The sequence below is a fragment of the Numida meleagris genome, chromosome 1 (assembly GCF_002078875.1).
Source record: "Numida meleagris isolate 19003 breed g44 Domestic line chromosome 1, NumMel1.0, whole genome shotgun sequence".
In the NCBI taxonomy this organism is placed as follows: Eukaryota; Metazoa; Chordata; class Aves; order Galliformes; family Numididae; genus Numida; species Numida meleagris.
Window position 1 is genome coordinate 49,937,411 of NC_034409.1, and position 27,241 is coordinate 49,964,651.

At 47.5% G+C, this 27,241-nt stretch overlaps 1 protein-coding gene across 1 annotated transcript; it reads left to right on the forward strand.

Annotated features, from left to right (window-relative positions):
- NFAM1 (NFAT activating protein with ITAM motif 1) lies at nt 4,756–23,985 on the forward strand. Its single transcript, XM_021382126.1, has 10 exons — nt 4,756–5,195; nt 5,535–5,668; nt 8,147–8,215; nt 9,096–9,165; nt 11,236–11,574; nt 12,624–12,733; nt 14,523–14,621; nt 14,716–14,784; nt 18,904–18,990; nt 21,834–23,985. Exons 2-10 carry the CDS (start codon nt 5,657–5,659, stop codon nt 21,891–21,893), a joined length of 915 nt encoding a protein of 304 aa, XP_021237801.1. The 5' UTR covers nt 4,756–5,195; nt 5,535–5,656; the 3' UTR covers nt 21,894–23,985.

The window sequence follows — 27,241 nt, forward strand, 5'->3', positions numbered from 1 at the left end:
AAACAATAGCCTCAAGGACTGGAAAGGATCACAAACAAAGCACTTACAGACAAGACAGCATTTTCAGAAGTGACTTGAGAGCTTATGTCCATTGGGGGTTTGTCTTTTAAAAATAAACCAGAAGTAAACAAATTGAGAAAGACGTCTCTGAAGAATCTAAGAGAATGAGAGCAAGGATGTACTACTTCAAAATGGAAAAAATGAAGGTGGAGAAAAGCTTCAAGCAGGGCTAGCAGTTCTGTTTAAGATGCTCAAGACAGTGTGCTCGCAGCCTCGGGAATGGATGGGCTCTGGAAACATCACCTGTCTGGGCAGATATGGAGATATAGGGTGGGTGGGAGGAGGGACATGGGCTGCATCCAACCTGCCTCCATTTGGTGAGCACGGACAAGTCTTCGCTCCAGTTCACGGGAGGAAAAAATGTCCCCTGGAAAGAACTAAAAGCAGTGCAATAATGAGACAACTTGTATTTGTTAAGTTTGACAGGGACTCAATCTGCAAGGGGCATTCCCTGTACTGTAAGCTAGTGACAAACAGCTGCAAATTTCAGGCTGAAAACAGTTCTGTTTATGTAAACCACATTTTTTGTATTGCATTTTTATTCATTTTTTAAACTCTCATGTTTTATAATAATATTTTCAATTGTGGGCCAAATTATTTAGAATGTTATCTGTTTTCTCCTGGCCCTGGCCCAGTGAATTATCAAGTACCCAGCTTCTTAACCCGAGAGCTTCGGCAGTGGGCTGCATTCTTGGCTGTGATGGAGTTCCTTGCTCATTTGCACGCCACTGGAATGGTTTCATCACTTGTTCTGGGGTACGGGCTTGGGTGGAGAAGGACTGGAGGCTTCTCTGATCCTTGAACTGCAAAGAGCTCTCCAAGACACTGGGATGGCATTGCTTGCTGCTCTTAGAGGCTGTGCAGGGGATGGGCCAGATATGAAGGCAGCTGTAATGTATGTGCTGAAATACCTAAAATAAGCCATGCAAACAAATCAGTCGTATGCTATCCAGATGGGACTGTTCAAATCCAATAATAGCAGTAAAGTGCTCCTGAACTCTGCAGAGAGAGAGATTATAGAAGGATCAGGTATAATTATAGTGCCTTATTATTACCATTCTCATCATTCTTTCTAACAAAGATTTTCAATAGGATGAAACAACTTCTTGCAGAAGAACATAATGTGTTTGCTGGCATTTTTTTCATTTTTCCTTCCAAGGCTGTACAAGTCGGGCCTTGTAAATGGTATTAATAAATACCATAATGATCTTGGATTGTATCATCTTTCAGACAATGCCCTCTTTAGTATCCCTCTTTGGCCTTGACCACAGCAGACACTTCTCCTGAAATTTCTCACTGTTGCTACCACTAACAAAAACACCAGCAAAAATACCCCCCTGCTACTCTCATCTTTGCTTTGATACAGGCACTTCCAAGCAGGATGGAGAAGCATCTTTAAAATATTAGTGGTTGCTAGTGGTTTGTCTATCTGTGTACTGCTCTGTAGCTGAAGTAATGTAGGTGGAATCACTTAGCAGATATTTTCTACTTCAGACAAGGTCATAGAGCTGCAGGTGCGTATCTGTGAGCAGCTGGGACCACAGAGAGGAGAAGGAAAAAGGCCTCCAGAATTTTGTCAGCATTATCCCCTCCCAGGGCATTGCAGGATCCTGAAAGTGTTGTCCTCAGAGAGTGGCTGATGGTGTTCTGTAGCAATGCTCTGTAACTGAGTGCGGACTTCCCGAGGAGGGGATTTCTCACAGGAGGGAAGTCCCAGGCCCACACCACCTCTGTGGCTTCCCACTGCGCCAGTGAGTGTGTGGATGGTAAAACTTCTGGTGACACATCACACTTAACCTGCCCTGCCATCCTCAGTCTGCCCCTCATTTGATGAACACCATCCATGCACCAAGCTCAGCTGGAAGAGATGGTGATACACCAGAGCCTCCTGCTCAGCCACCATGTCTCTGGGCAGCTTTGCTTCGCTCAGTTCTGCTGCCCAGAGGTCCCAGGCCAGCCAGGAGGAGCAGGCAGGGTGGTTTGAACAGATGCAGCAGGTTTTTTTGGCGGGGAAACTTGTTTCAGGAAGGAGGGAGGGAAGGGGCGGTTTGCTGAGGTGGATCTTTCTCTTTTCTCCTCCTCTCCCCAAGCGCCTCAGCACAGCCTTGCTCATAGCTCAATGAAAGTAGGGCAGAGCCTAACCACATTTCAAGCTGTCTGCATTTTTGGATTCTGGGTAATTGTGATCTCTTATCTGTTCCTAGAAAAGATTTAAACAACTTATAAACCACAGCTGGGCAGAGATAATAAAGGAAGCAGTGGCAGGGTGGGGAAGGCTCTCCCCAGCACGAGCAGAGTGGCGAGGGGGCTGTGGGAGAAGTCATGGGCCCAGCTACAGTGAAGGGGCTCCCACATGACTGCTGGGGCCATGGGGGACCGAGGGGACTGGCTCAGGCAAACCAAAGCCACAAGGGCTAGTACTGGGCTGCACATAAAATGTGTGTGTGTGAATGTGTCTGCAAATATATATATATACAGAGCAAATGGAAATATATTTAGCCATAGGAGGAGTCTGAACCCTGCTATGGTATCCATGTACATGTTCTTGTTGATGTCATTTCTCCACGCAGACAGGACTTCCACATTTTCTGTTCTTCCTTGCTGTTGGTCTACAGCTGCCATTGCAGGGTGTGCCATGCAGCCACACTCCTTCCACTAGAGGGGCTGAGGTGGGCTCAGAGCCAGCCTCCAACCTCCAAGTACACAGAGAGGTTCAGAACTTCCTTCCCAGACCTTCCCCTGCCCAACAGGGGAATGCTTGGTGCTCTGCATGGCCATGAGGTTGTTCTCTGCTCTGCCTTTTCCTCCTCAGCCAGACACTGTCAGTGCTTCATGCTTGCTGCGCGTGCTGGGGAAAATCTTTGTCAGCAATTATGCCTTTATGCTTTTAAGCCATATTCTCATCATCTGTCTCCAACTGCATGCAGGAATTTTGAGAAGGGTTTAAAAAAATTTCGTGATGATCCTCTTGCATTAGGCCAGATCTGTGTCCTATAGTCCTGTCAACTCAGGATGTTGATGGTGGATGGGAATTTGGAGTGGGGTGCGGGGAAAAACTGAGAATGAAAAACAACTGTATGTTGGCAAAAGTCCTAGCAAAGAGATGGTTCTTCCAGCAAATGCTCTTGCCAGGATGGTTTATTTAGATTGGATAGCCAGAATAGGGTCTGGTGGCTTAAAGATGTTTTTCTACCCTAGGAGAGTTTGCTAGGACAGCTGCGCCAGCCTGTGTATTCTGCACAGTTCACGATAAAAGCAAAGCTGAGGAATTAACAGAAAAGAAAGCCATCTTCATTTGCCAGTGAGATACTTAGCTGCTTAATCCCTTCCCAGCCATCCTCCCAGGAGCTGGCTGAGGCCTGGTGCACATGGGGAGAGCAGTGTCAACCCAGTGCAGGGTGTGACTGCATGCACATGTTTGCTGCTGGGTGGCTGCTGGCTCAGAGGTGGTATTGATTGCTGCAGGTCCCTTGGCTGGAAAGCTGCCAGAGGCTGTGTGGCAAGGATGGGGCCCTAGCTAAGCCAAAAAAAAAAAAAAAAAAAGACATCAAAAGACATTGGAACTATATGATCTTTGAGATCCCTTCTAACCCAAGCCATTCCATGATTCTCTGATTCTAAAAGGAAGGGAAAAAAGAACAGTGAAGGAACTGGGGTAGGGATGATGTTGGCTGGGCACAGGGGAGCACAGAGACTTCATGGAAGAGAATGAGCTTGGAGTGATGTGCAGCTGCAGGCACACCATGGGGCATGGCAAGGTACTTGACGGCAAGCAGAAGCTGCAGTTTGCCAAGGCCTGGGGAGCCGGGCCTGGCACAGCCTACTGGCTTAGCTGTAAGGGCCATCTGGCGAGGCAGTGGCTGGCAGGGATGGGTCCTGTGGCCACTGGCTGCCCCATCACCTTGTTCTACATAACCCTTCCCGTGCCTGCCCCACAGCATCACCGATAGTGCTTGGTGGTGTTTTGCTTGGGCTGGAAAGTACGTAAGAAGCTTTCCCAGGAAAAATCAGAGTACAGATCATCTCTGTTTTCTCGCCTAGCGCCCAGCCGGGGGCCCACACTCGCTGTCAGAAGGCCTCTGGAGGTTGAGAAATCTCATTCATAATAAAACTTCCCCCCCACCAGCGCCGGCAAGAGTTTCCAACGTGCTCGCAGCGTAGGAGGGACGGCTTCCGAGGGAGGCTGACAAACCATGCCAGGGCGAAACGAGGTGAGGCCCCCACACCTCGCCCTGTGTTGGGGGGCTGCCACCACCAGGGCCGCTCCGGTCACACGGGGCTTGGACGGCAGCAGGAGCCGTGGGGGGGGAATTGAGGGCTCCCAGGGCTGCTGTGGAGAGGGAGGGAGGTGAGAAGGGAGGGCGGCAGGACAGGGCTGGCTCCACAGCGCTGCAGCTGTGCGGGAGCCCGGGGTAAGGTTTGTTTTCCTTTCCTGCATCCCGCCGTCTGCTCACCTTCGCCTCACGGGCGAACCGCTACGGCGATAGCTGCAGCGTGCTGAGTAAACGTTGCGCTGCGAGTTGTTGATTACAGTTAATTAGCATTAATTTCTCCTTAAATGGATCCTAGTTGTGCTCGTTTTCTCTGGGGCCGTGGCTGGGAAGCTGCTGAGCAGAGAGCTTAGGACGGGGAGCGCTGCGAGACCCGGTGACAGTGGGCACCCAGGGCACCGCTGGCACCTCTGTATGTGGAAGGGACGGGGGCAGGCCACGATGAAACCGGCACATCTGCTTTTTGCACTCTTTGCCTACTCAGCGAGCTCCGTGAGCCCGCCGCGGCACCTGCGCCTCACACCGTCCGCGACACCACCGGGGCAGGGCGGGGGGTTGAGGGCGGCGCACGCCGGGGCGACGGCGCCATCTTGTGGGTGAGGGCGCGGGCAGCGGGCGCCGCCCTCCAGGAGTTCTTGCGTGGGTGTGGGGTGCAGGGAGCTCTGCTGCGCCCAGAGAGGCGGCAGCTGGACTCGCTGCTCCAGTGGAGACCATGCAGCTGCCTCAGAGCGGGTGGAAGCCTGCAAGCAGCGCTTGTGGGCACTCTGATTGTTGTCTCCTGCTTTGGGCGAGGGCTGTGGTATCCAGGCGTTTTCCTGCTCATCTGTATTTCCTACAGCACGGAGGGCTCTGAGGCCGAGCCAGGTAGAATTTATTTTTTTTCCCTGAAAGGTGTCAAAGGGCTCCTTGGAGGTGAAATCCCACTTGCCCCCTGGCTTGTCACACAGGCTACAAAAGGAGGGCTGTGGTGGGGAGCTGCAGGGGAGTGCCACCAGGTCGAAGCGTGAGCCCCTGTGAGCGCATCAGGCGCGTGATGATAATTCAATCCCCAGGAATCTTTCCAGTAAAGCAACAGAAAAAAAGAGCAGAAGCAGGATGATTTGCGAGGCAGACTCATTTTGTTGGTGAAAGGGAATCATAAAAGCACCCCCTCCTTTCCCTACGGTGGTGTCAACACCTTTCTTTTTCTGGTTTCCCTTCTAGCTGCTGATTGTTCTCTTCCCTGGAGCAGTTCAACTGGTAGAAATCTAGTGAGGGCATTGGCAGCTTTTACTTCAGCATCATCCAGCCCTGCTGAGAGGCACTCGACACAGAGCGGTGGTAAAATGCTGGCAGAGGTACGGCCCTGCTTGTTCTAGCTCTCCTATCACTCTTACCACCAGCCAGAGGGAAACTGTAAGCCACAGAGGCTGGGGTTAGAGGAGTCAAAGAGATTGCAAATCCTCGGAGGTGTGTGTCTGCGTTGCCGCTGGCTGGGTTTGTAGCAGTGGGGGATTGAGCCGGTCTCTGACAAGGCAGCGAATCCAGAGCTGCTGTGCTGAGGAATGCTCTGAAACGCTGCAGTCAGGCTTGTAGAATTGCTGCAGCTCATCTCTGCACCAGGCGGTGTTTCTCTTACGGATGGTTGTGGCGTTAAACGCTACAGCAATAAAGAGGCTTTGCTGTGGTCTCTGCAACGTTGCTTTTGCCTTGGCTAGCAGCAGTCTTTTTGTTGGAATAAATACTTTCCTTGGAATTGGCTGTGGGGGCATGTGTGGGCATGTGTGTGTGCCGCTACTTGCTGGTATACATGGGACGCAACTGTGAACAGGCAATTCTGGTAGGTTTAGCACTTGCCCAAACTTGTTGCTCACGAGCACCAGAATGATGTGCTCTTCCTCACAGTTGGGAATGCTGGCCGCTGTCATGAGCTTTTAAAAGTGCTTGAGTGAAATTAATAGATGCTTTCCAGCCACGTGCAGAAATTGTTGCTAGCATCCGGCCCAACATGGTATTTAGTCTCAGGAAGTGGTCAACTTTTGGTGCGTTAAAGGAAAGACCAAACTTACAGATCCTGACCAGTCTGGAGCTGGACAAACAGTTCCCTTCTCATACAGCAGGGACCAGCTCACATGCAGCAGCATACTGTGTGATGTATGGGTGCATGTCATACAGTGGCCCATTCCTTAGGAGCTCAGTAATTTATTTCCTTTGGCACGGGTATCCTGGTTTGTTCTACCTAAGTTTCAGGGGGATCAGCCCTGGTCAAGGCTGGTTATAGAAACACTCAACGCCTGCGCTTTCCCTCATCTTCCTCCCACTTATGTCTCCAGTCCAGAATCCCCAAACCCAATGGAATTATAATTTAATATTCAAAGATTCAGGCTTCCTTAAGGCTCTTGGGAGCAGAATGCTACCCTGTTAGTAGCTGCTGGGTAGTCATTTCAAAACCATTTCTTTTCAGCAGGCACTACAATAGCAAATTCCAGCAGTGAACGTGTTTCTGGCCTGCCTGTAATCCTACAGCGGAGTCTTATGTGTGACCTCTTTTGAAATGCCAAAACTATATATTTCTTAAAATTCCAGACAGCAGTATTTCTAGGACTTGGCATTTAGAGTGGCAACAGGGTTGTTTATAGGAAGAGAAGGGAAAGGACGGAAGGAGGATGTTGACCTAGCAGCCTTACAAACCTACCACGCTTAATCCAGTTATCACTGTGAATTCCTGAAGCAGATTAATGCTGATAACAGTTAAAACACATCACTGACAGGAGCAGCACGTTCTGTCCTCTAGAAATACATCATTGCTGGAAATTGCAAAGCTGTGCTACCATGGGGATGAGTGCGATATAAAAGCTGAGGAGGCCCTCAGTGTTCAGCAGAACTCTTCCTTAGGAAGGTAGCTATTCCCTCCCTCCCCCAGCTATCTTGAGATGCAATTCAGGCCTGAGAAGTGCTGCTGAGCATGGTTGTGACCCCACATCCCCCCCAGAGCCACAGCTGCCTGATCTGTGCCTACATATCTGAAATACCAAGTAGGCCCCCAGTGTCTTGTTACCGCTCTTGATTGTCCTTGCTGCTCAGCGTTAAGACCTGTGAGGAGCAATTTGCAGCTGAGACCAGCCCTGTGCAGCTCGCATCAGCGTGTCTTGGGGAGAGGAGTTCCTTTTGGCTAATCTGAGCTAAACCTTCCCTGGAGGAGTGCAGCTGCTGCACCAGTCTTGCAAAGCCACACAAAGCCACTTGCTCATCTCCCCATCTGTCAGGGCTCTCCTCAAGGTACTGGAGCAGGCCCTGGGCTCAGGGGAACAGAGCAGCCACAGCTGTGCACAGCCCCCCTGTGTCAAGATCTCTTCTTCCTGAGAACCTGTCCCAGACTGATCAGGAGGAAAAATGCTATGAACTGAAGGTTGTCTTGGAGCAAGTCTTTCTCATACAAACTCAACAGGGTGATTTTTAATATGCACAATTTACAGGCTCATCTAGGACTTAGAACAGACAGGACAGCCATCCACCACCAGTTTCTACAGTGCAGCACCCAGTGTGAGTGGGCACCCTTGAAGTTGCAGCAAAGTGGTTTCTTGTGGTCAGTGCAGATGTCTTTCAAGAAGCCTGAAAGGACTTCTCTTAGAAGCGAAGACCTTTCAGACGTCAGGGTTTTTTGAGTCAGACGCTGCTCAACTGTTGCATTGCAGATGTCTTAGCTAAAAACAAGCTTTCATTGAAATCAAAGACTGTTCGTGAGTGTAGGCGGCAGGATCCTCCCACAAAGAGAGGGTTTTCTTCTTCAAAGGGCTCTCCTTACATTTCCCTACAATAGATTTTTTTTTTTTAAGGTTTGCCTGCAGTGCGAAGCCGATTCAGAGCCAGCATCATGTGAATCTGGAACATCACAGCTGTTATGGGTAAATGCACTGTCTGGTTGTTCTCACTTCTGCAATACGAGTGCCTTTCTCTGAAGTAACCTAACCTGTGGCAGGAAGTGTTGGGCAGCATGGAGTACAGCAGAGCTGTTTCTCTGCACTGACTGCTGGTGCAGGTACTTGTTTTCCATTTTGAAGGCAAAACAGGTGATCTCACGCTCAAGTGGTCACATAGAGAATTAGTTTGATAGTACTCCTTTGCTGTGAACCCACACCCTGTGGCACTGCACGGTAGCCACTTGAGTAAGAGAATTTGAAGTGAAATGCCCTTATTCCAAAATCTGGATGGTCAATGCAGTGAGGTAGTCAGGGATAGCTGTTCCAAAACGGCTGTATAAACAAATTCCTACAAAATTATCATAGAAAACCCTGATGTGCTACTTTTAAGCTTGTCTATTGCTCCAGAATCAGTTGACTTGTTCGATGAATTTGACTATGTTTACCTCAAATGACCTCAAGCTGCATCAGTCGAAGCACATTTTTCTCTGTATTCCAACCTGGGGCTTTGGTCACTATGGAAGGTGATAAAGTTTGCTTTAAATGCGTGTGATGTTTTATGGTCACTGGAAGACAAAGCTCTGTGCGTTAAAGAGCTTACAGTCTAATCTTTTGACACCTGCTGATAGATATAACACCATGATAATAGTATAGAGAAATGAACCATAGTGCAGGGAGGAGTCTGACAGAAAAGCAGAAGAGGTTGCATCTGCCAGGAACAGCTTGCCAAAGGCAGCATGTGTCTCTCCCGCCTGTCCCTGCACAAACGGGAAGGGATCAACCAGCCTTTCAGGCACAGGAAGACCTCGTGAAATACAATCTCCTTCAGCCTTCTAGATCTTTGTGTCTGGTTGCTTTCTTACAGGATTTTGACCTGGCCATGGGCTCTAATCTACAAGTCGTCTTCCTCTTTCTTTGGTTGCTTCACCATGGAGGTAAAAAAAAAAAAAGTTTTTTTCTCCTTTTGTTTACTCTCATGTTTGTTCATATTAGAGCATTTCCAGCTGCTATCTTTTGCTAATTTCCAGAGCTCCCCTCTAGGAATTTGCACACTGCTGCTATTTCTGTCTTTTAAGCATTTCAAAGCTCAGAGAGAGAATCCTTAAGAAAGGGGGAACATGGGAGAAGGGTTATATAACCTAAATAAAATGGTTTGGCTTTTTCCCTGGCATGTTCTTCTCAAACTAATGGCTCCTGGGATACTGTAAGAAGATGGATCTCTCCTCTGTTTTTTTTACAGTGATGCTTTACAATGCCTTGTATAAAAACTGCATTCATGTGTGTTCTGCTGGGTAGAGATGAGGAGAAGGATGGTGATTTATTTTAGAAAATAAGGCCCAGAAGAGACTACTCAGGTTATCGCTCCCACTGTGGTTGCAGGATTTTCTGTTGCCTTCTTTCCATAACATTATATCTACTGCACACAGGACTCTGCACTCACAAAGACCATGTCCCTTAAGACTTCATAGTATCCTAGTTGCTTTTACAGCCGAGAACCCTTTTCTAATGATGTAACCTAAGCTCTTCCTTACTCTTAGGCTATTGCGCCTGGGTATGTCATCTGTAGAGGATTTTCCTTAACTGATCTTACTTCCCTGAAGTCTTTTCTGGACAGTGGTTGTGCCCTACTTCTGTCATTCCACCCCCCAATTCTCCTTAGTGGTCTGTATTCAGTAGTATTGTCAGAGTTGCCTCTTCCGATGCCGAGTCCCTTCACACAGAGGTGGATGCTGCTGCTGCGATGCAGCATTACTGCATGATGACAGGAAAGCAAGCCTGGCTGCGTTCTGGAACCACTTTATTAATGCCTTGTTACGATCCTCTTCGTAGATGCTGAACCCCAGAGAGTGCCATCAAAACCACAAATGCAAAAGCTCTACTTTCCTTCTCTATATTTTTCCCCTTTTGTGTTCCCATCTGTGAAAGAATCCTGACTCCATCATTTTGTGACAAAACTTGAATGCAAGTTTCCAGTTCCCTTCCCTTTAAGTACAACAACGCTTTGCACAGGCCTCCTCTGAAAGGGCTTATATGTGGTGTTCTATCAGCTACCAAATAAATGGATTCAGAATCTGATGTTAAACCCAGATTTGGCTGGGATGCCAAGTGATCCTGTATCCCAGGCTCCTTACTAGACTCACTCTTAGCTTTTTTTTTCCTTTTATTTTACAAAATAGAGAGCAAACTATGGTGTGGTTCCCCGTCTGTGTTTATTCATCCTCTCTTGTAACTCCCTGAGTTGCAGTGACAGATTGCTTTCAACAGACCTAAGTTAGGAGGAAGCACGTGGAGGGCATGATCTTCCATCTCTCTGCATGAGATACTGTCACATGTAGATATTTAAGATCTGCAGTCTTCCGCAAATAGTTCCTTCATCTAGCAACCACCCTTGTGCTTTGCTGCCCATTTACAGCAGCAAAAGTTGGGAGTCGTTAAGCTGTGTCTTATTTCTCATGGCCCCGGTGCTGGGCCCCATGCACAATATGCAATTTCCTTCCTCACTCATGTTCCACAGATGCACCTGCTTGCACGCAGCACCTTCTTTGCTGACGCTGAGTGGTCGCGTGCAGGTGTACACACCTGAGCAGAGGATTGCACCTCAGGAGTTACAGAAAACGTCCAGCTAGTGTTTGTCATAGAAAATTGCTTTCCTTTTTCATAATTTGTAAGTAGTCTCGTACCAGTGCAAAATCAGTTCAGTTCCTGCTTCATTTCCTGTCTTTCTGTATGCTGGCATTGTGCAGAGGAGCTCACAAGGGAAAAGGGGAAGCCTGTGATTGCAACAGGCTATCTCAAATCACACAGCAATTACCTAAGAGATGTGGCAGATCACAAGGGGCGCGTGCTCTGCATCACTCAGTTTCTGACAAGGGCCAACACTGCTTGCTCCAGACACGCTTCTCGACATGCATTTATTTTCACCATGTCATCATGTCTTTGGGGCAGCAATTTTCTCCTGGCTTACTGTAATGTTAGATGACTGCTAACAATTATCACCCTTACAGGGGGAGATGTCAGTGTACAGCAGAAACCTCTAATCCAGGTTGCACTGCTTAAGGAAAAAGTGTCCATCCCCTGTGATGTCATCTTCCCATACACACTGAAATATACCAGATTTACAATCTTCTATTACTGGATTAATGCATGGGACCAGGAAGTATCCATCTATAATAAGAAAGAACAAGTAGATATCCCTCCTGGAGAAGAGAATAAGACTGCCATCAAATCTTACAGTCACAAAACAGAGCCGCTTGAAAGCACCTCTTCTACTGGCACGTACTACTGCAAAGTCCAATGGGATGGCATCCAAATAAAGGGAAAGGGAGTGTTTGTCCTTGTTAGAGGTAAGTGAAAAACCAGGAAGGACAGACATACAGTTAAAAATCAGCTGGATTTTGCTATGAAAAGATGATCTTTACTCTTTTTTTCCTCTACCCAAACAAGCTATGAAGTCAGATGGGAATAATGCTTACTGCCCAATATTTAATGCCAACACAGTTGAACGTGTTTTACACAGGTTACCCGTGCCATCATTCCCAATTTACAGGTGGTAACATGAATATGCAGTAATTTATACCTATCCCCCACAGGCACTTGGGAGCGCTAGCCTTAAAATCAGGGTCTAATCAGGGACTGGGAAGGGTGTTTTTAGTGTCAGTGTCCGGGACACAGCATGGTTTACACTTTATCAGTGTGACAGAGGTGGATGAAAATGAGGTCGTTGGTTGGGTGCTCGCTGCAATCAGATGCACAGGTTAGGTGCTGACTGTTGAGGGCTCACAGTCGGATTAGGGGCTCACCCTAATCCCTCCCCTTTTTCCACGTGGTTACAAGGTTTCAGTTGTTCCATTGATGCACAGACTGGAAAACAAGGGAGACCTTCAGGCTGAGATAAGAGCAATGCTCTACAAAAGTGGTAAGAACATGCATGCTGCTGATTGGCTGGATTTGCATTACTGAATGCTGGATATGAAGAACTTCTTAGGGTGAGCGTGAAGAGCCACGACAAAAAAGCTTTGCTACGCTGGTCAGAGGATGTCTGCAGTACCCACCCTGCTCGTTTGTGTAGCCTATGTGCTTTCCATCCTCTGCCTTTCTGCCCCTATCACTCAAGACCTTTCCCGGCCTGTAACTACCTACCAGCCTTTTTGGCTGCCATATTTATGTCACCTCCTTCTAACCTACATGCTGTTCAAATCCCATCTCCTTTGCATGATCCTCTAGCTGCGCCCTACTATCCGTTCAGTCAGACTGTGTTATGAAGCATATGTGCATCTGTGTAACCTCTGTATTGCTTCTATTTTTTAAACTTCCTAGGAGTTTGGCCAGAGTTATAAACATGAGAAACATAATTTCTGCTCACAATATGAATCTTTTGCCTCCTTTCCCACAGGTACAGGGTATGCACAGACCTCTTATGGGCGAGAAATCCTCATTACCCTTACCACTCTTCTGGCTGCACTGAGCATCACTGCAACAGCTCTGCTAGTGTGGAAAAGAAAGGCAAGTTATTACCAAATAAAAAGCAATACCTGACATGACCCATTCTAGGAATTTATTTCACTTGCTTCTAACTTAGCCGGATTGGAACTCCCCATGCTGAAATTTTCCATGCTGAGTGTCTGCCTCAGGTTTATTTTCTTTTTCTAAGTTCAGTCATTCTGAGAAAAAAGATTACAGAAAAGATAAAGAGAGTCATTGATTTGTCCATTAAATAAATTCTAATAACCATTTTGACTTTGGCATGCTCTGCTTTAGGGCAAAGATCTGACACGGGGTGAGAAGTCACACCAGCAATGTGCTGGCCCTAAGAATATTCACGCAGCTGTAGCCTTGTGAGGGGTCTTTGGAAAATTGCAGTTTGTGCATGCTTAGTTGTGGCTCTTGTCAATTTAGCAGCGCTCAGTAGTCTAAGGGATCCCATGCAAGGCTGCCTTTCCACGTGGCCTGGCAGGTAGTGTCCTTTGCATCTGTTGCAGTCCCACTGCAACACTGAACTGAATTTGGGGAGCGATGCTTTTCTAGGTATTGTATCCGCCCATATCTACTCAGTCAAGCTGCCCTTTGCCATTACAACAGCAGAGTCTGTGCATGCGTTTTTATGTGAAAGCTATGCTGCTGATGCAGACCTTTGGCTCCAAGGAGCATCAGGCTTCAGCATGCACAGTCAGAGATAGTGAGATTGAACGCAGAGTGGCAGCAGTTGGCAGGCCTGCAAATCTCGTGAGACTTACCTTGCAGGCAGGCAGATGGAGGGGGAAGGAGTTAGCGGCGGAGTGACTAGGCTGGAGATGGGCCCCCACCTCTGCCTGCCTAGACAGCATCTCCATGGGGATGGGGGGAGGCACTGTCACAGCTTGCCAGTTGGCATCTCTAGACTTTGAGGCAGGCCAGCAAGTCTCAGACCTGCAGGCTCTCCTTGGGGCCTGAAGAGATCATGCAGTCATTACATTTGCCCTCCTGCTGAACACAGACCATATTTCTCACCACAGCTTGCTCAGACCTGCTGGTTTAAAAATGTTTATCTTTAAGAGAAGCTATTTAGCATCCTCCTTAGTTACTAATGGACTGGAAAGCAGTTCATCGTTTTCATGTGATGTGAATATAATCATCCCACTTCTTTCTGAATTAAAACAGAGATACTTAGCAAAGCTTTCTGCCTTTTCTGCCTCTTTCTCTTGCTTGCTGAGCAGTGCTAACCCTTACCTGTGCATGAATGAAGCATATTCAAGAAGAAGCCATCCGCTGCGAGAAACATTTCAGAGGAAGAGATTTCTTCTGTCAACTCCATAACTCCACACTGGACCTGCTTGTTAGCGTATCACTGACTATATGTCATTGTTAATGCCTGCCTGGTGCTTTTCTCTAGACTCTGTGTATTAGCAACATCTTCCCAGCCAAATCCTCACAAAAGTCACTGCATTCTGCCTCTCTGAAATTCCTCTTGCACTTTGAAAAGGGCCCTGCTTTATTCCCTGTCCTACAGCATTGTCATGTGCTGTTAAATACCTATTCCCTCCATCCTGCTGTCAGTGGTAGAGCTCATTTCTATATACAGACAGATCCCAGCTTTGCCTTCCAGTGCTTCAGTGTCAGTTGTCAGACTCCTTCCTTTCACCCAATGGTGAGAAAAGTGACTGGCCTGCGTTGTGCAGAAAGCCATCATTCCATACTGTGCAAGTACTCAGAGGGTGTGTAGGCAGCTGGCTTTGATGTGACACTGGCATTCATTTCATCCTTGGGGAGATGGTGTTTTTTCCAAATGTGTAATTTGGTGTCTTGTCCTGAGCAGATATTGTGTCCTAAAAGGAACCAGCTAAATATCCGGAGACAGAAGATAGGAACTCAGCCTCCTTCAGCGAGCCCACCACCACCTTCTCCTGTTTATGACGTGAGTATCAGAATAACCCTCCATCTCAGCATAAGTGATAGCTGTATAATCGCCTGGTACTGGCAACCCCACTTCTGTGCTTTGCCCTGTTTAGCTCCTCTCAGGACTGTGCATGTCTCCATCCCGTTCCCAGTGCCAAAGCCTTGCGCCATGCCCTCTGCAGGTGGGCAGCACCCTTCCCTCTGCCAGCAGCATATAATTGAGCAGCAAGCATGGAGCCAGAGAGAGCTCCTGGCACTGGATGTGGAAGGGCCTCCAGAAGTCAGAAGGGAAGAGTGGACCTCAGCCTTGCTTGTACTGCGAAGTCTCTCAAGGACATGCTTTTCTCAGATGGAGATTGATGACTCAGGGAAGTAGCAGAGAGAGAAACTCTCCCACCAACAACTTTTTAGAGGTTCTGCTGTGATACTTTTGCTGGTGTCAGTGGCATGGACCACTGCAGTCCTGAGCTGGCTGACCAGCAGTCTGAGGAAAAGGACAGGAAGAAAGCGAAAGGAGGCTCTTTTTTGGAGCATTTCCCCTTTCATTGCTTAGAATGCAGCCAGTCTCCTTTCTCCATTCCCCAGACTCGAGAACACCATACTGCTGCCACTCTTTGAGCCCAGTAGTGGCAGTGTCATAGGTAATAGGATTGGAGTGGCTCTCCTGAAACGTCAGACCCAGACCTTGACTACCTCAAGTAACCATGACCTCTAATCACATTTACAGCCCGTCCAGTTCCATTTAAAATGTATTCCTTTTTTTTTTTTCCTTTGACTCCCATGGGAGGGCTGCTTTGCTAAGAAGGAAATGATTTATTTCTTTTTTTTTTTCCACATGGTCTATGGGACAAATGAGGAGGAATGAAATGAAAGTGAGCAGAGAAGGATGTTGCCTGAATATTAGGAAACCTTTCCGACTGTGAGGTCTGTAAGGGCTGGAAAAGTCTCTCCAAGGAAAACCTGTAAGCTCAGCTGCATGAATCATTTAAACTAAACAAAGCAGAGCTCTGGAGAATGTACTACAGAGACGAGCAAAGCCCTGCCAAAGAGGCATGGAAATCTGATAGGGGGCAGATGTGAAAACAAGGGCAGGCCTGCCCCCTTCTCGTTCACACTTCACTGAGAGGGGGGCACTGCTTTGTGGCCCTTCAGTTTTTGGAATGGAGGTTTAAAGAAAAAAAAAAAGAACTATGTATTGTATGTGATATGTTTATTCTGGGTAAAAAGAAATGCTTTGGGTAAAGGATGTTGCAGGTTATAAACCTTTTCATTTCTATCAAGTAATTTCTTTTTAATTCTGTCTTTTAAAAATCCAAATGGGTAGTTTCCTGCTGAAGTGGATGATTTCTGCAAGGAGACAAAAAAAAATTCAAATCCATTTCTCGCTCAGTCGGCCTCGTCATGCATCCTTAGCTCCATCTTAATTACATGTTTCATCATGTTGTTCTGTTCAGGAGGCCCCACTAAGGCTAATGCAGCAAGCCAGCAGAGCCAGCCTTAGGCACAGGCACTCCCGGTAGCTGGCTGGGCTCCTGTGCTTCCAGGAGCCCTATGGACCTGGCCCATCCAGCCTTCCCCTGTAGCCCATTAACCGCACGCCAGCTGTGCAGGGCTTGCAGCCAGCCCAGTGTGCAGGGCAGGCAGTTCAGCCCTCTTTGGCAGAGCGGCAGGCAGCCTCAAATCATCTCATGTATGCCATGGGGTGCGAGCCTGCCCCACAGAGCAGCTTCTGTGACTCATTCAGGCATGAGGCAGCAACTCCTGCAGCAGACACAGCGCACGGTGAGAGCAGGGCTCTGAGATGTTACAGTGAAGGTAACGGGGAGGAGAGGGTGAGCCCTGGGATGGAGAGCATACTCTGTGAAATCCTGTTGGTGTTTAACTGGGTGCTGAACACATAGTGCATTTATGGGCAAGGTAGGAACAGATTTCTATCTGTGGTCAGCTCTGGGGGAAGCTAAGGTAAGGAAAGGGTATGGATGGCTGGAAAGTCACTTCTACTGATGAGATGAAGAGGGAGATCAGAGATTAGGTGAAGGGACGGGAGGCCAGCATGTGCCAGATGTGCTGTCTGTGGGGGAAAGCAGAAGGTCCAAGTCTGGAAAAAAGTCAGAGAGCCACGGTGTTCTAGTGGGCCTGGAGCAGGTGCAGTGGACAGCAGGACTGGACATAGAGGCAAGGGCTTGGAAATGGCTGGTGCAGCTTGTCAAATGGTCTGTGCTATCCTCCCTGGCAGCAAGGCTTGCCCCTGGCACAGAAAGGCTCCCAGCACACCTTCTGCAAAGCCATTCTGCTGCACATCGCTAGGAGCAAACACTCTCCCCACCTTCTCTTCCATGGTCCTTAAGGGAGAGTGTATGCAGTGAAAAGCAGCTCGAGATAGTACAAAGCCCCTGTAATGGAGGCAGCTGGACACCTGCTTTATTCCACTATGCTGCCAAGCACTGCAAGGCCTCTTTGCCCTCCTGCAGCCCCAGAGGAGTTCATCACACCACCCAGACCAAAACCTGTCTTTCCCTCCATCTTCCAGCTTAGCTGTCTAGTTAATGAGCAGCTTGGAAATAACAATCCAAGGGCCTCGCTTCATCTGCTTTACACTTCAAACAAGCTCTTTTTTTCAGCAGCAAACAGAGCTCCTGCAGCGCAGGCGAGTTCCAGAGCACAGGAGCTTTTCGAGAAAGCATCTGCCAGCAGGGAGGAGAGGCCTGCGTGCTACCACTGCGACAGTAGCAGGTGCTCAGTGACCATGTACAAGTAATTGATTTGCAAATGGCAGTTGGAGACGCTAGCCTTCCAACTGGCCAGCAAAGCACTGTCAGCAGCCTCCATGGGAAGGAGAGCTTGCAGAAAGAGGGAATCTCTTTGGGGCTTTAAGCACCAAAAGGATACTTCTTGCTCGCGAGTGGCTTTGGATTAGAGCAGTGAAAAAAGCTGCCTGTCATGTCAAGGGGGACACAGAGCCAGGCTGCTGGGAGCGCAGCACACAGGACAAGGTCTTCCCTGCAAGCATCACAAAGAGAATTGAAAATGAGGAAAGGGAAATGGGATTTTCTGTGCACGCATGTGCACACACAAGTAGTTGGGAATGTCTGTTCCAGGCAAGTGGGATCTTGGGAGAGAGACGTGGACAAGTGAAGTACTTTGACTGCTTATGGAGGTGGAGGAGTGGAAGTGGGAGAGCCACATGGAGCTTCTTTCACTGTGGCTCCCTCCTGCTGGGGGCTTGCACCCAGCCCCGTTTCCAAATGCTAGTCCTCTATCATCTTGTTCTGTTCAAACCACAGTCCTGCTGGCCACAATCCAGAGAGATGCTGAACTCCCGATGAAACGATGCAGGGGTCAGGTGACCAGCAGTCTCAGAAGCAAGCCCCTGTGTTTTGCTGGTCCCCCTTGCTGTATTGCGGGGTGCCTTGCTCCCTTCACAGTCTCTCCACTAATACCATCTGCCCCTCTTACGGCTGAGCTCCTCCCATCTTCCTGTTGCCAGAGAAACAGCCACCTTGGCAACCTGCTGTCATCCTTGAAACACATGTGGAAAAGTCCTCCTGATTGTTATGTTTGATCCTTCAGGCAGATCTGGAACATCACTCAAACTGACATGCATCTCTTGTGACATGATTACCTGGGGGACCAACGGGTGCATACACATGTAGAACGTGTGTGTGTTTCTCTGTATCCGTGTGGGACCACGGATATGTCTGTGGGCCTGCAAGTGTATTGATTTTTTTATTATTATTATTCTTTACTCACTCTAAGAAGAAAAGACAGTTCTAGCTTGGGAAAAAAAATACCAGGCAATAAACAGAAATCGTGCCTATTGTAGGGTTTCCTGTTTTCAACAGCCTTGTATTTCAGGACCCCAGACTAGCCTCTCTTCTCATCATTGTGTACCCACAACAACCAAGAGCAAGAACCTTTGGCTGTTAGGCACCCAAACTGTCTTGGGAGATGCAGCTGGCTGCCTCTTACCCATGGTTCCCCTGGTGCACCACAGACAGAGAGGTCTTTCTTTTGCATTCTGTGACAATTTGGAGGGAAGCAGGGGCATTTGGCGTTGTTCTCTTCTGCCTTACATCGGATAGGTAATGTCATAACCTGTGTCTGTCAGCCTGAAAAAGGAAGGTGATGAATCTGTACTGTAGAAATTTTAGGGCAAAAATGATTTTATTTTTGAGCAAGACAGGAACTTCAGAATTTTGGAGGTCAGGTGTTCCTCAGATATGTCAGGCATGAGATGAGGAATCAGGTGTGCTTAAACCTAAGCGTTTTGAACCATACTCTTTTGTTTCTTCCCTCTCCAGTGCCTGGATTCGCAGCAAGTTGAGGTCTATTCTGTCCTCAAGAACAACACGAAGATCCCAGAACACAGGAAGAGTCCTCCAGACAAGGTAAAGGCTGGGGCTGTCTTATCGGAGAATTCCCTTATACACTGGAAAACCCAGAGGCACCACAGCCCTAGCAGGTAGTAAGTGTGTCTGCTATTTCCCCACTTCAGCCCCAGTGGAAGAGGAAAATGGGATGTGACATCCACTCGCCAGCTGGGCTGCACATGTAGTGTATCTTCCTGCTTCCGACAGAGCCCCCGCTCCTTCAGTGTTACTGGTTCTGGCAGTCCTGGCTTCATGCAGATGCTTTGCTGAAAGGTATTGAGAGGTTTGGCATTGCTCCCTCTAAATGGGCCAGACATTCATGGAGAGTTGGCCAGATGCTGCGCCCCGCTATTGCCCTTTCCAGATTGTTTAGGCAGCCAAGAAGTCCTCCAGCGTAGAGGAACCTGTGCACTGGGGGCAGAACCAGGACACAATTTTACTCTGGCTGGCATTAAGCACCTGAGAGCCATGTCCTGGTAAAAGAAGGTAAGATGGTCTGAACAGAGGCAGGAAAAGCCACTGTGGCTACGTCTTGGATCTTCTTGCTGCGCTGAGAGTTACAAGTTAGAGACAAGGATCGGAATCCACTCATAATGAAAGTAGCTGCAACTTGGAATATGCAGGCACGGATCGATTGTGGGGGCCATATGGTGTAGACCAGAGGCCCACGCAGCCCTGCACCCTGCCCTTAGCACAAGTATCAGATGTTTCATAGGGACAAAACCCGAGGGAACACTTCCTTCCTGCCCTCAGATCTTTGTTGTTCATTTCCCCTCCAGACCTCTTATCTACTTAAAAAGTATATTCACTCTTCTAGCATTGGAAATTTTTTCTGAAAAATGTCTCGTGCTTCTCCCTCTGCTGTCCCGCTGCAGAGAGTTCTCCAGGTTAACTGTGCAGTGTGGAGCATGCAGCTAGCACCATCCCTCTGTTTCATGGAGGACAGTATTTTTGTGTCTGAAGCACTTTCACAACTCCTAAAAGGTGGTATGAAATCAAGTGCCCTCTTCCATGTCAGAGCTAGTTGCGTGTATTCTGCTTCCAGGACCAGTGGCATCCTGCAGGTAGTTCTGTGGCTTTAAAGCGGTGGTAACACAGGCAGTGGCAGATATCTGATTACTGCAATTGATTACTGAAGGGAAGAGCAGGTTCTTTTATATAAGCTGTCTTATACCACAGTGCATCTTATGTACTGGAAAAGAGAGCATCCCTGTTCTCATGTTCTTGCATTTTGAACTAATTGGGTAGGAAGATCAGTAAGTCCAGATCCCTCTTCTCTGCCCTGTTTATTCCTCTGTATACCTTTATCAGCTGCTCCCTTCTAAATGATTCAGTCTGAATGATGAGATGCAGTATGTGTCTTTTTTCCTACCATGGAGTTGTCTGGGCTGTGCTGAATCACCTGTGTGTGGCCCACACCACTGAACTGCTGCTTTAGGGGCCAGCAGACTTGTAAAACAGTGTGGGAACAAAGCAATGAAGCAAGAGCAAAGGAGTATCTGTGTGCAAGTGGGTCTGGCTCTTGTGGTCTCAGCGGGGAAGAGGTAAAGATCGAAAAAGAGATGGGAGAAACAAAGGAGAAGAGAGCAAAGAGAGGCAATGGGATGAGCTCTCACTGCCACGAGCAGACACTTCTGAGTGTGTTCAGTCTTTGTGCTGGTCAGAAAGGGGGAAGTGTGAGAGGCAGGGCCCCACCACCCCCACTGCTGTGTCCCACCTCAGGGTTCTGCTTACCCTCTCGAAGTGAGCAGAGTGGAAAGGAGCTTCTGCAGTAGAAGCAACTGCGAGAATTGGAAGAGAATGCCAAGGCCTTGGGCTCTCCGTGCAATGAACAGTGATTGAAAATGGAAAAGGTGGGATGACTGTATCAGTCTCTGGGGTTGTTTCACAAAGCCAGGAATGAGTTTGGTTCCCCTCAAAAGGGATATGGCCTTCTCTGCACAGGCAAATTTGACTACGCTTCTCACTACAGTGACAAGCCTCTCGATCAGCTTCCCCCTCCATCATCCTGGGTTCTAGCCACCTGGGATACTAGTCCTCTAGCTGGCCACACCAGAACCTAACAGAGTGCTTTCCTAAGAGCAAAACTTGTGGGTCATCGGGTTTGGGCTGGAGCAGGAAGCTGGGGTTACTGAACTGTGGCTGAGACTCACTGCAGGGGGTTCATGGCCAGCCCTTGGTGCAGGATGCTGCATGTAAAGTGAAGCAGCACAGAGAGCACCTGAAACAAGAGCATTTTCAAGCTGTTGCACTGCGCTGTCAGCCAGCCTGGGTGGTGAGGGGTTAATCCTCTAGTGTCTGTGCCTGCTTTGGAGGTGCCTGCACTCAGATTTTGTAAAACATGTCCCTTTGGTGGTGGCAACAGAGAAGAAGCTAGTGTAGGTAGGGCTTCATTCACCCTCTGGCATTCCAGCTACTCGCTGTATAACCTTGCTTACAGCAGGCCTGTGCCACGCGGCGCTTAAAATATCAGTCTGTCAGCGCCTTGTCTACACGGGGAACAGTTGTGAGGAATAGACTCAACTGTTGAAGAAACAGGATTGGGGAGGTCAGGGAATTCCTCCTTCACAGAATCCAAAGTGATTTATTTTTTTACCAAGTCCAATTTTCCCTCCCCTCCTTGTCTGACAGTTTTTTGGGCGAAGAGTGACAAGTAAAGGAGGCATCTTTATCCCTTGGGCTGGATTAGTCACGTTCGTCTCTTTTGGAGCAACATTTCTCAGCATAGCGGCTTCCATTTCAGCAGATCACTTATAGCCATTTCTAACAGAACAAACGTCAGTGTCTGCTGATTAAGAATTAATTCATCTTCTTTTGAATAATTTTTCTCCATTTTTTTTCTCCTTTTCATCATTCTGCAGACACCTAAGAAGCAAGAAACTCTAGAAGAATACAGTAATACACTGTATGAGAATATCTAAGGGAAAAACTGACCAAGTGTGGATCAGATATCTTCCTGCACGACAGAACTACTTTCTACATCCTCAGTTCTCTGCAAAGACCCACAGTGACTTCAGGGCACAGCCATGGGGGACTCATGAACCTTGGGCTCCCTCCAGACTGCCCTTCATTAGCAGCAGAATACATCTGTTCAAATCCCACGGGGGCTCAGTCTGTATTTACGCAGCAAAGCTATTTTGCAGCAAAGCTGTTTCATGCAAAAGAAAAGCTGGTTTTCGTCGAGCAGTCACACGTATCTCAAAAATGGTGCAGATGGGATCTGTGCAGGTTTCTCTCACCTGGCCTGGCTGAAATACCTACTTGAATCTTGATCCTCAATAAGTGATGTCACAGTCCAGAGACTTCCCTGCCTGCTGGCCTGATCTTTGAATCCTGACCTGCAGCAGTCCATCTGATCCTGTGCCTACGGCTTTCCTGACACAGCCATCAGGCCTTCGTGCATAGTTTAACCAAGATCCAAGCATCCACCTGCCCATTTTTCCTTTCTCAGGACCCCCACAGTGAAACATGCTTTCTCATAATCTGCTAATCCCATCAAGTAGTCACAGATGCCTGCTGTGACCATACTCAACTGACTCAAATCAGTGCCTTGGAATAAATGCTTTCCCTTCAGCAATATCAGCAGTATTGGGCAAGGGATGGATGCATGAACAGAGATAAAAATGGAGTTGAGGAAGACAGAGAAAATATCCATGCCTGGCAACATGTCCCAGCAGCAGTGTCCCCTCCAGAACAAGGAAAAGGAAAAGCTGGGAACCTGAGGAAACTCCCTTGCTGGGCTGTGTAATCCAAACAGTTCAGGGGCCACGTCCCAGCCCAGAGAGGTTCAAGCTGAGCTCCCCAGTTTGCTATTCTTTTTGGCAATGGGCATTCTTAACTGTTTGGGATTTTGAATTTCTGTGGGAGGAGGTTTGGAATCTCTGCCCAACCATGACCCATAGGTTTGCCTTTGTTTTAGCTGGGTAGTATTTCCCAACAAAGATAAAAGTTTTGTTTTGCTTTGTTTTCCCTCATAGATTATTTGGCCAGACAGACCAGTTCTCAAATTTAGAATGACCGGAGTTAGAAGGGAGACTCTTGGGGTGAATTTTCTATCCAAGCTCTTCTCTCTCCTGTCAGCTGGAACTTGCCTACCTTTTGTGCTGATGCATATTCTAGTTCTGGTGGGGAAAAGGTTACATTTAATATCCATATAACATGATCAAACCAGCGGATCAAAAAGCTGAGGCTGTTTTATCTCAGATTAAAAAACAACAACAAAATAACAACTAAACAAAACCAACCCAAAATAAGAATATGTGGCATAACTTGAGAGGAAGCACAGAAACCTCTTTAAAGAAGAAGATCAAATTAAAACGGAGCTCCAGGGTCATAGGACCCTCTCTAGTTGAAGATAATGTTGCTATGCATCAGAGATAGAGGCTATGGAAAATGTCTCCAGGGCCTCCAACCTTCCTATACTATGTTTAAAGAGATAATCCGCTTATTGCTTTGCTCTTTTTATTAGAAGAGATTTCAAACATGCAATTTGGACTTTCTTTAACCACAGGAAAACGCTTTTTCTCTTCCCAGTGTTGAGGAATTCATTTCAGAAAGAGCAATAAATAGACAGTGCATCTCACTAGACTTGTCTTCCAGTTGTTAAGTGATCACAATAATTAGAAATAAAATTTTCTGAACTCAGCAGTTTTAGTATTTACTAATGTGACCAGAAATAGCAATTAGGATAAAAACATTTCTCAGAAAAAAAAAAAAACAACAACACAAAAACAAAAACAGAGGATTGTGCAGGTATAATATTTCCTTAACAAATTTGAAGAAATGATGAGATTAAATGTAAGTACGTTGTAGTATGGCGATAAAATATTCAGCCGAAGCTGGTGGTTGAGATGAAAAGTTTAAGCTTTCAAAATAATGCTGCTTGTTTTTTTGTGTTTTGCTTTTTAAATTTTATAAATGCTAAAAATAATAGTGCTGCAGATTTCCTGGCAAAAATCTCACTTTGCAGTGAATTGTTTTGCTTTGCCTTTCTATTAAATAGTGTTCCTTACATTTATGTCTGAACAATTCTATGTATTAAGTGGCAGAAGGTGTTTAAAACGAAACAGAAGAAAAAGAGTGATATTTGGAATAGAAAGGCTATTTTAGAACAGTCAGTGCTAAAGTTCCGAACAAATCCCAACCGGTTCCGATCAATCAAGTGAAAAAGTAAAAATGTCCAAGAAGCGCGGAAAGTCTGGGGATTTGGGCTGTGCGCCAGAGCCTGTCAAAGTCAAGAGGAGTTGCTGTGTTGATTTCAGTGGGTTTGGGATTGGTTCTGCAAGGCTAAAAGCCTGCTGCTTGAGAAAAAGGAAGCTTGGAAGCTGTGTAGCCTGAAGCTAGTATCACTTCTCCAGCATCGTGCACCGTGGGCAGCCGCCCAGAGTGTGTGAGAGAGAAAGGTGTAAAGTAGAAGATGGTGAGAGAAGAGTTGTTTTTAAATGGTGCAGGGTTTTCCAAGGAGGTATGAGGAAATGCCCTCTGGCACAGGTAGGAGAAACTAGTGAATATAATTTATATAATATTGATACAGTTTCTTTATAGCAGAGGTTTGTGCAGAAAACAAGGCAATCGTTTGCTCTTTTTGTCTTACCTGGCTGTATGGTCCCTGAGAATAGATGGAATAGATGCAGAAAGAGATTGTTTTTAAGCGTGGAACAATATAAATAATAATAATGAAACATAATGAGAAGAAGAGAATGTAAGGATTATCTACCCCTGCTCCACACAAGTGAGACTTGATGACGGACTTATTGTGTTTATTCCTAAATTGAATGTTGAGAATGGATTCCTCTTGAAAACGTTGTCCCTGAGGGCCACGGCTGTGCTCGCTTTCCCCAGCGTGGTGCTGTTACACACAGAACATGCTCTCAGGTTGCAGTGCCGTAATCTTTGATTCCCAGGTGCTGGGGAAGCTAAGAGAAATCACCCCTTCGTATTGATGGGATTTCAGGGAAGTGGAGACGTTATCAAAATGAGCAGTGGTGCAAGGTGGAAAATGCACTGTTTTCTTGTAAAGGAGGTGCCATGTTAACACGGGGCCCTTTGCCCTCTGTACCAAGAGTGAGCTTTTGGTCCTAAGATGCAGCCTCTCACTGTGATGATCCTCTCCGTGTTGTCTTAGGTGGCACTGCTCTATGGGGTGTTGGTGCAACTGCAGTCATCTTGTCTCTTTCAAACAATCCCTTCACAACACTTTCCAGCAAATCCTACTTTCAGAAGGCAAAAAGCTGAGCGCATGTGAGTGGTTCACTGTTTTCATCCTTTTTGGTAGAGAACAAACTCTTGCATGGGTACTGTTTTCTGGTATGAAATACACCAACCACGTTTTGCCTTTTACCTGTGGACAACAAAGAGCTTGTTGTGATAGGTGACTGAAATGAAATGCATGACCAAGGTGTTGTCCAATGTGTTTTCTTTCATTGCTTCTGTCTTCTGATAGTCTTCTTTTACCTTCTCAGGGGTATCACTGTCATTAAACACTTCTTTCTATGGCAAGTGTCTAAAGACCTGGCTGGGGCTGAGTCTTTATAAAAGGGGGCACTTACTGAAAAGTACCCAAGAGGAATGGCTATTGCAGCTCTGCTTGGACCCCTGTCCCACCCAGAAATGCCCAAAGGGCCAAGGGCAGGGGTCCCATCTTCCTGCTGGATGGTCTCTCAGCAGAGCCTGGTGTTTCTCCAGTCCTCGGCCACGCAAGGGCTGTGACCTTGTGTGTCAAGGATTTAGGGAAGGCGGTGAGTGAAGCCACCAGATGGTGCCCTAGGTCCTCTCTGCTCCCTCTCCTGTCCCCCGCCTGCCCGCATGCCCCTGGCGGCCCCCAGCCTCCCGGGGTGGGCACCTAGAGCTGCGCAGAGCCGGCCCAGCCAGGGCTGCCTTCTGCCTGTATGGATGGTGCCTCTGGACCCACACAGCTCTGTGCTGCGGCCCAAGTGCCACCAGCCCCTGAGAGGTGATGAAGACAGGACAAGTTCCCCTCTTTTGCACCCACAATGGAAGTGCATCTCCTGGAGCTCCACTTTCCGTTCTGAAATATGTGTCTTGTGTTCCATAGGTCTTGGCCACGTGAAGATTGGAATATACAGCTGGTAAGGCCAGGCAGGTCGGCTCCCCTGCTTGAAGCAGTCAGAATGTAATTGCCCAAATTGGAACAGCGTGAACATGGAAAAGCTAACATGTGGGCTTCTTCAAAATGTGTCTTTAGGTAACCAGTTAGAGCCTCTGTTTTCTGTCCCATCTGAAAGATTGTTAGGCCTACAATTTGGGGCAAGGATTTCTGAACACTCCCAGGGGTAATAATTGTACCCAAAATACCTGTACTGCAGTTGCGAGGGAATTAGCCTTGTAATGCCACCAGCGGTGCTTTACGCTGACACATGCCATTAAAATCAAAGATGTCAAGTGTCCTTGCAAGGCTCGGTATGATATTTCAGCTTCATACATGAGGAAATGGAGACTCAGGAGGTTAAATGACTTTTCCAAAATTGCAGAGGGTCAGAAGTAAAGTCAGGAGCAAAATTCAGCTTCCTACATTCTTATTCAGATCAGGTTGTCGAGGTGGGAGCCAGTAGCTGGGTAAGCAGGAATTATTGAGTGCCTTTCAGCTTTATAAAATACGGGGGAAAAAAGTCTCTTCCTGGGTCTCCAGCACCAGTTCAGCAGCAGTCTGCTTTTCATTGTTGGTTTCTTGTGCAGGTATTGATCGGGCTCCCATCCGCCTGGCTGAGGTCTGCTTGCGGAGGTCAGCGAGCTGCAGAAGTTACTGCTCTCTCTTATGGAGGTATCCACCATTTTGGCAATAAGGAGAGGCTGTAAAAGCCAAATTACCATGGAAAGCCCAATTACTTATGCTGTAATTCCCCAAATAAATGTTTATGGAGGGGACGTGATGAGTTACTGCACATCCACCCCAGAAGGTCTTAACTGCTGAAGAATCTCCTGGGCTGGTGGAGAGGGCTTAGGGCAGGCAGAGCAAATGGCTGTGGCTCGTCACAGCACTCCGCTCAGGAAAGAGAAGTTGGGGAAGCCCTCAGCCCCAATGTTGAGTTCCCATGGAAGATGGAGGTGCATGGAGAGGTGCTGTAATCATTTTGTGAATGGGAATTCTTGCCATTCTTCTGAACGTTCGAAAGAAACCACAGCCACGACGTGATGTAATTCCTGCTTGGTTGGGTTATTTATTCAAACAGGGCTGTGCTGTGTGAGCACGTGGGGAAGAGAAAGTAAAACTTCAGCTCAGCTTTTGCTCCCTCGGGATTTCTGTAGGCTT

Coding starts and splice junctions, on each gene's coding strand:
- NFAM1 (XM_021382126.1), top strand. Junction 14,622..14,715: donor CACCTTCTCCTGTTTATGAC/GTGAGTATCAGA, acceptor TGCCCTGTTTAG/CTCCTCTCAGGACTGTGCAT. Junction 18,991..21,833: donor GGAAGAGTCCTCCAGACAAG/GTAAAGGCTGGG, acceptor ATCATTCTGCAG/ACACCTAAGAAGCAAGAAAC.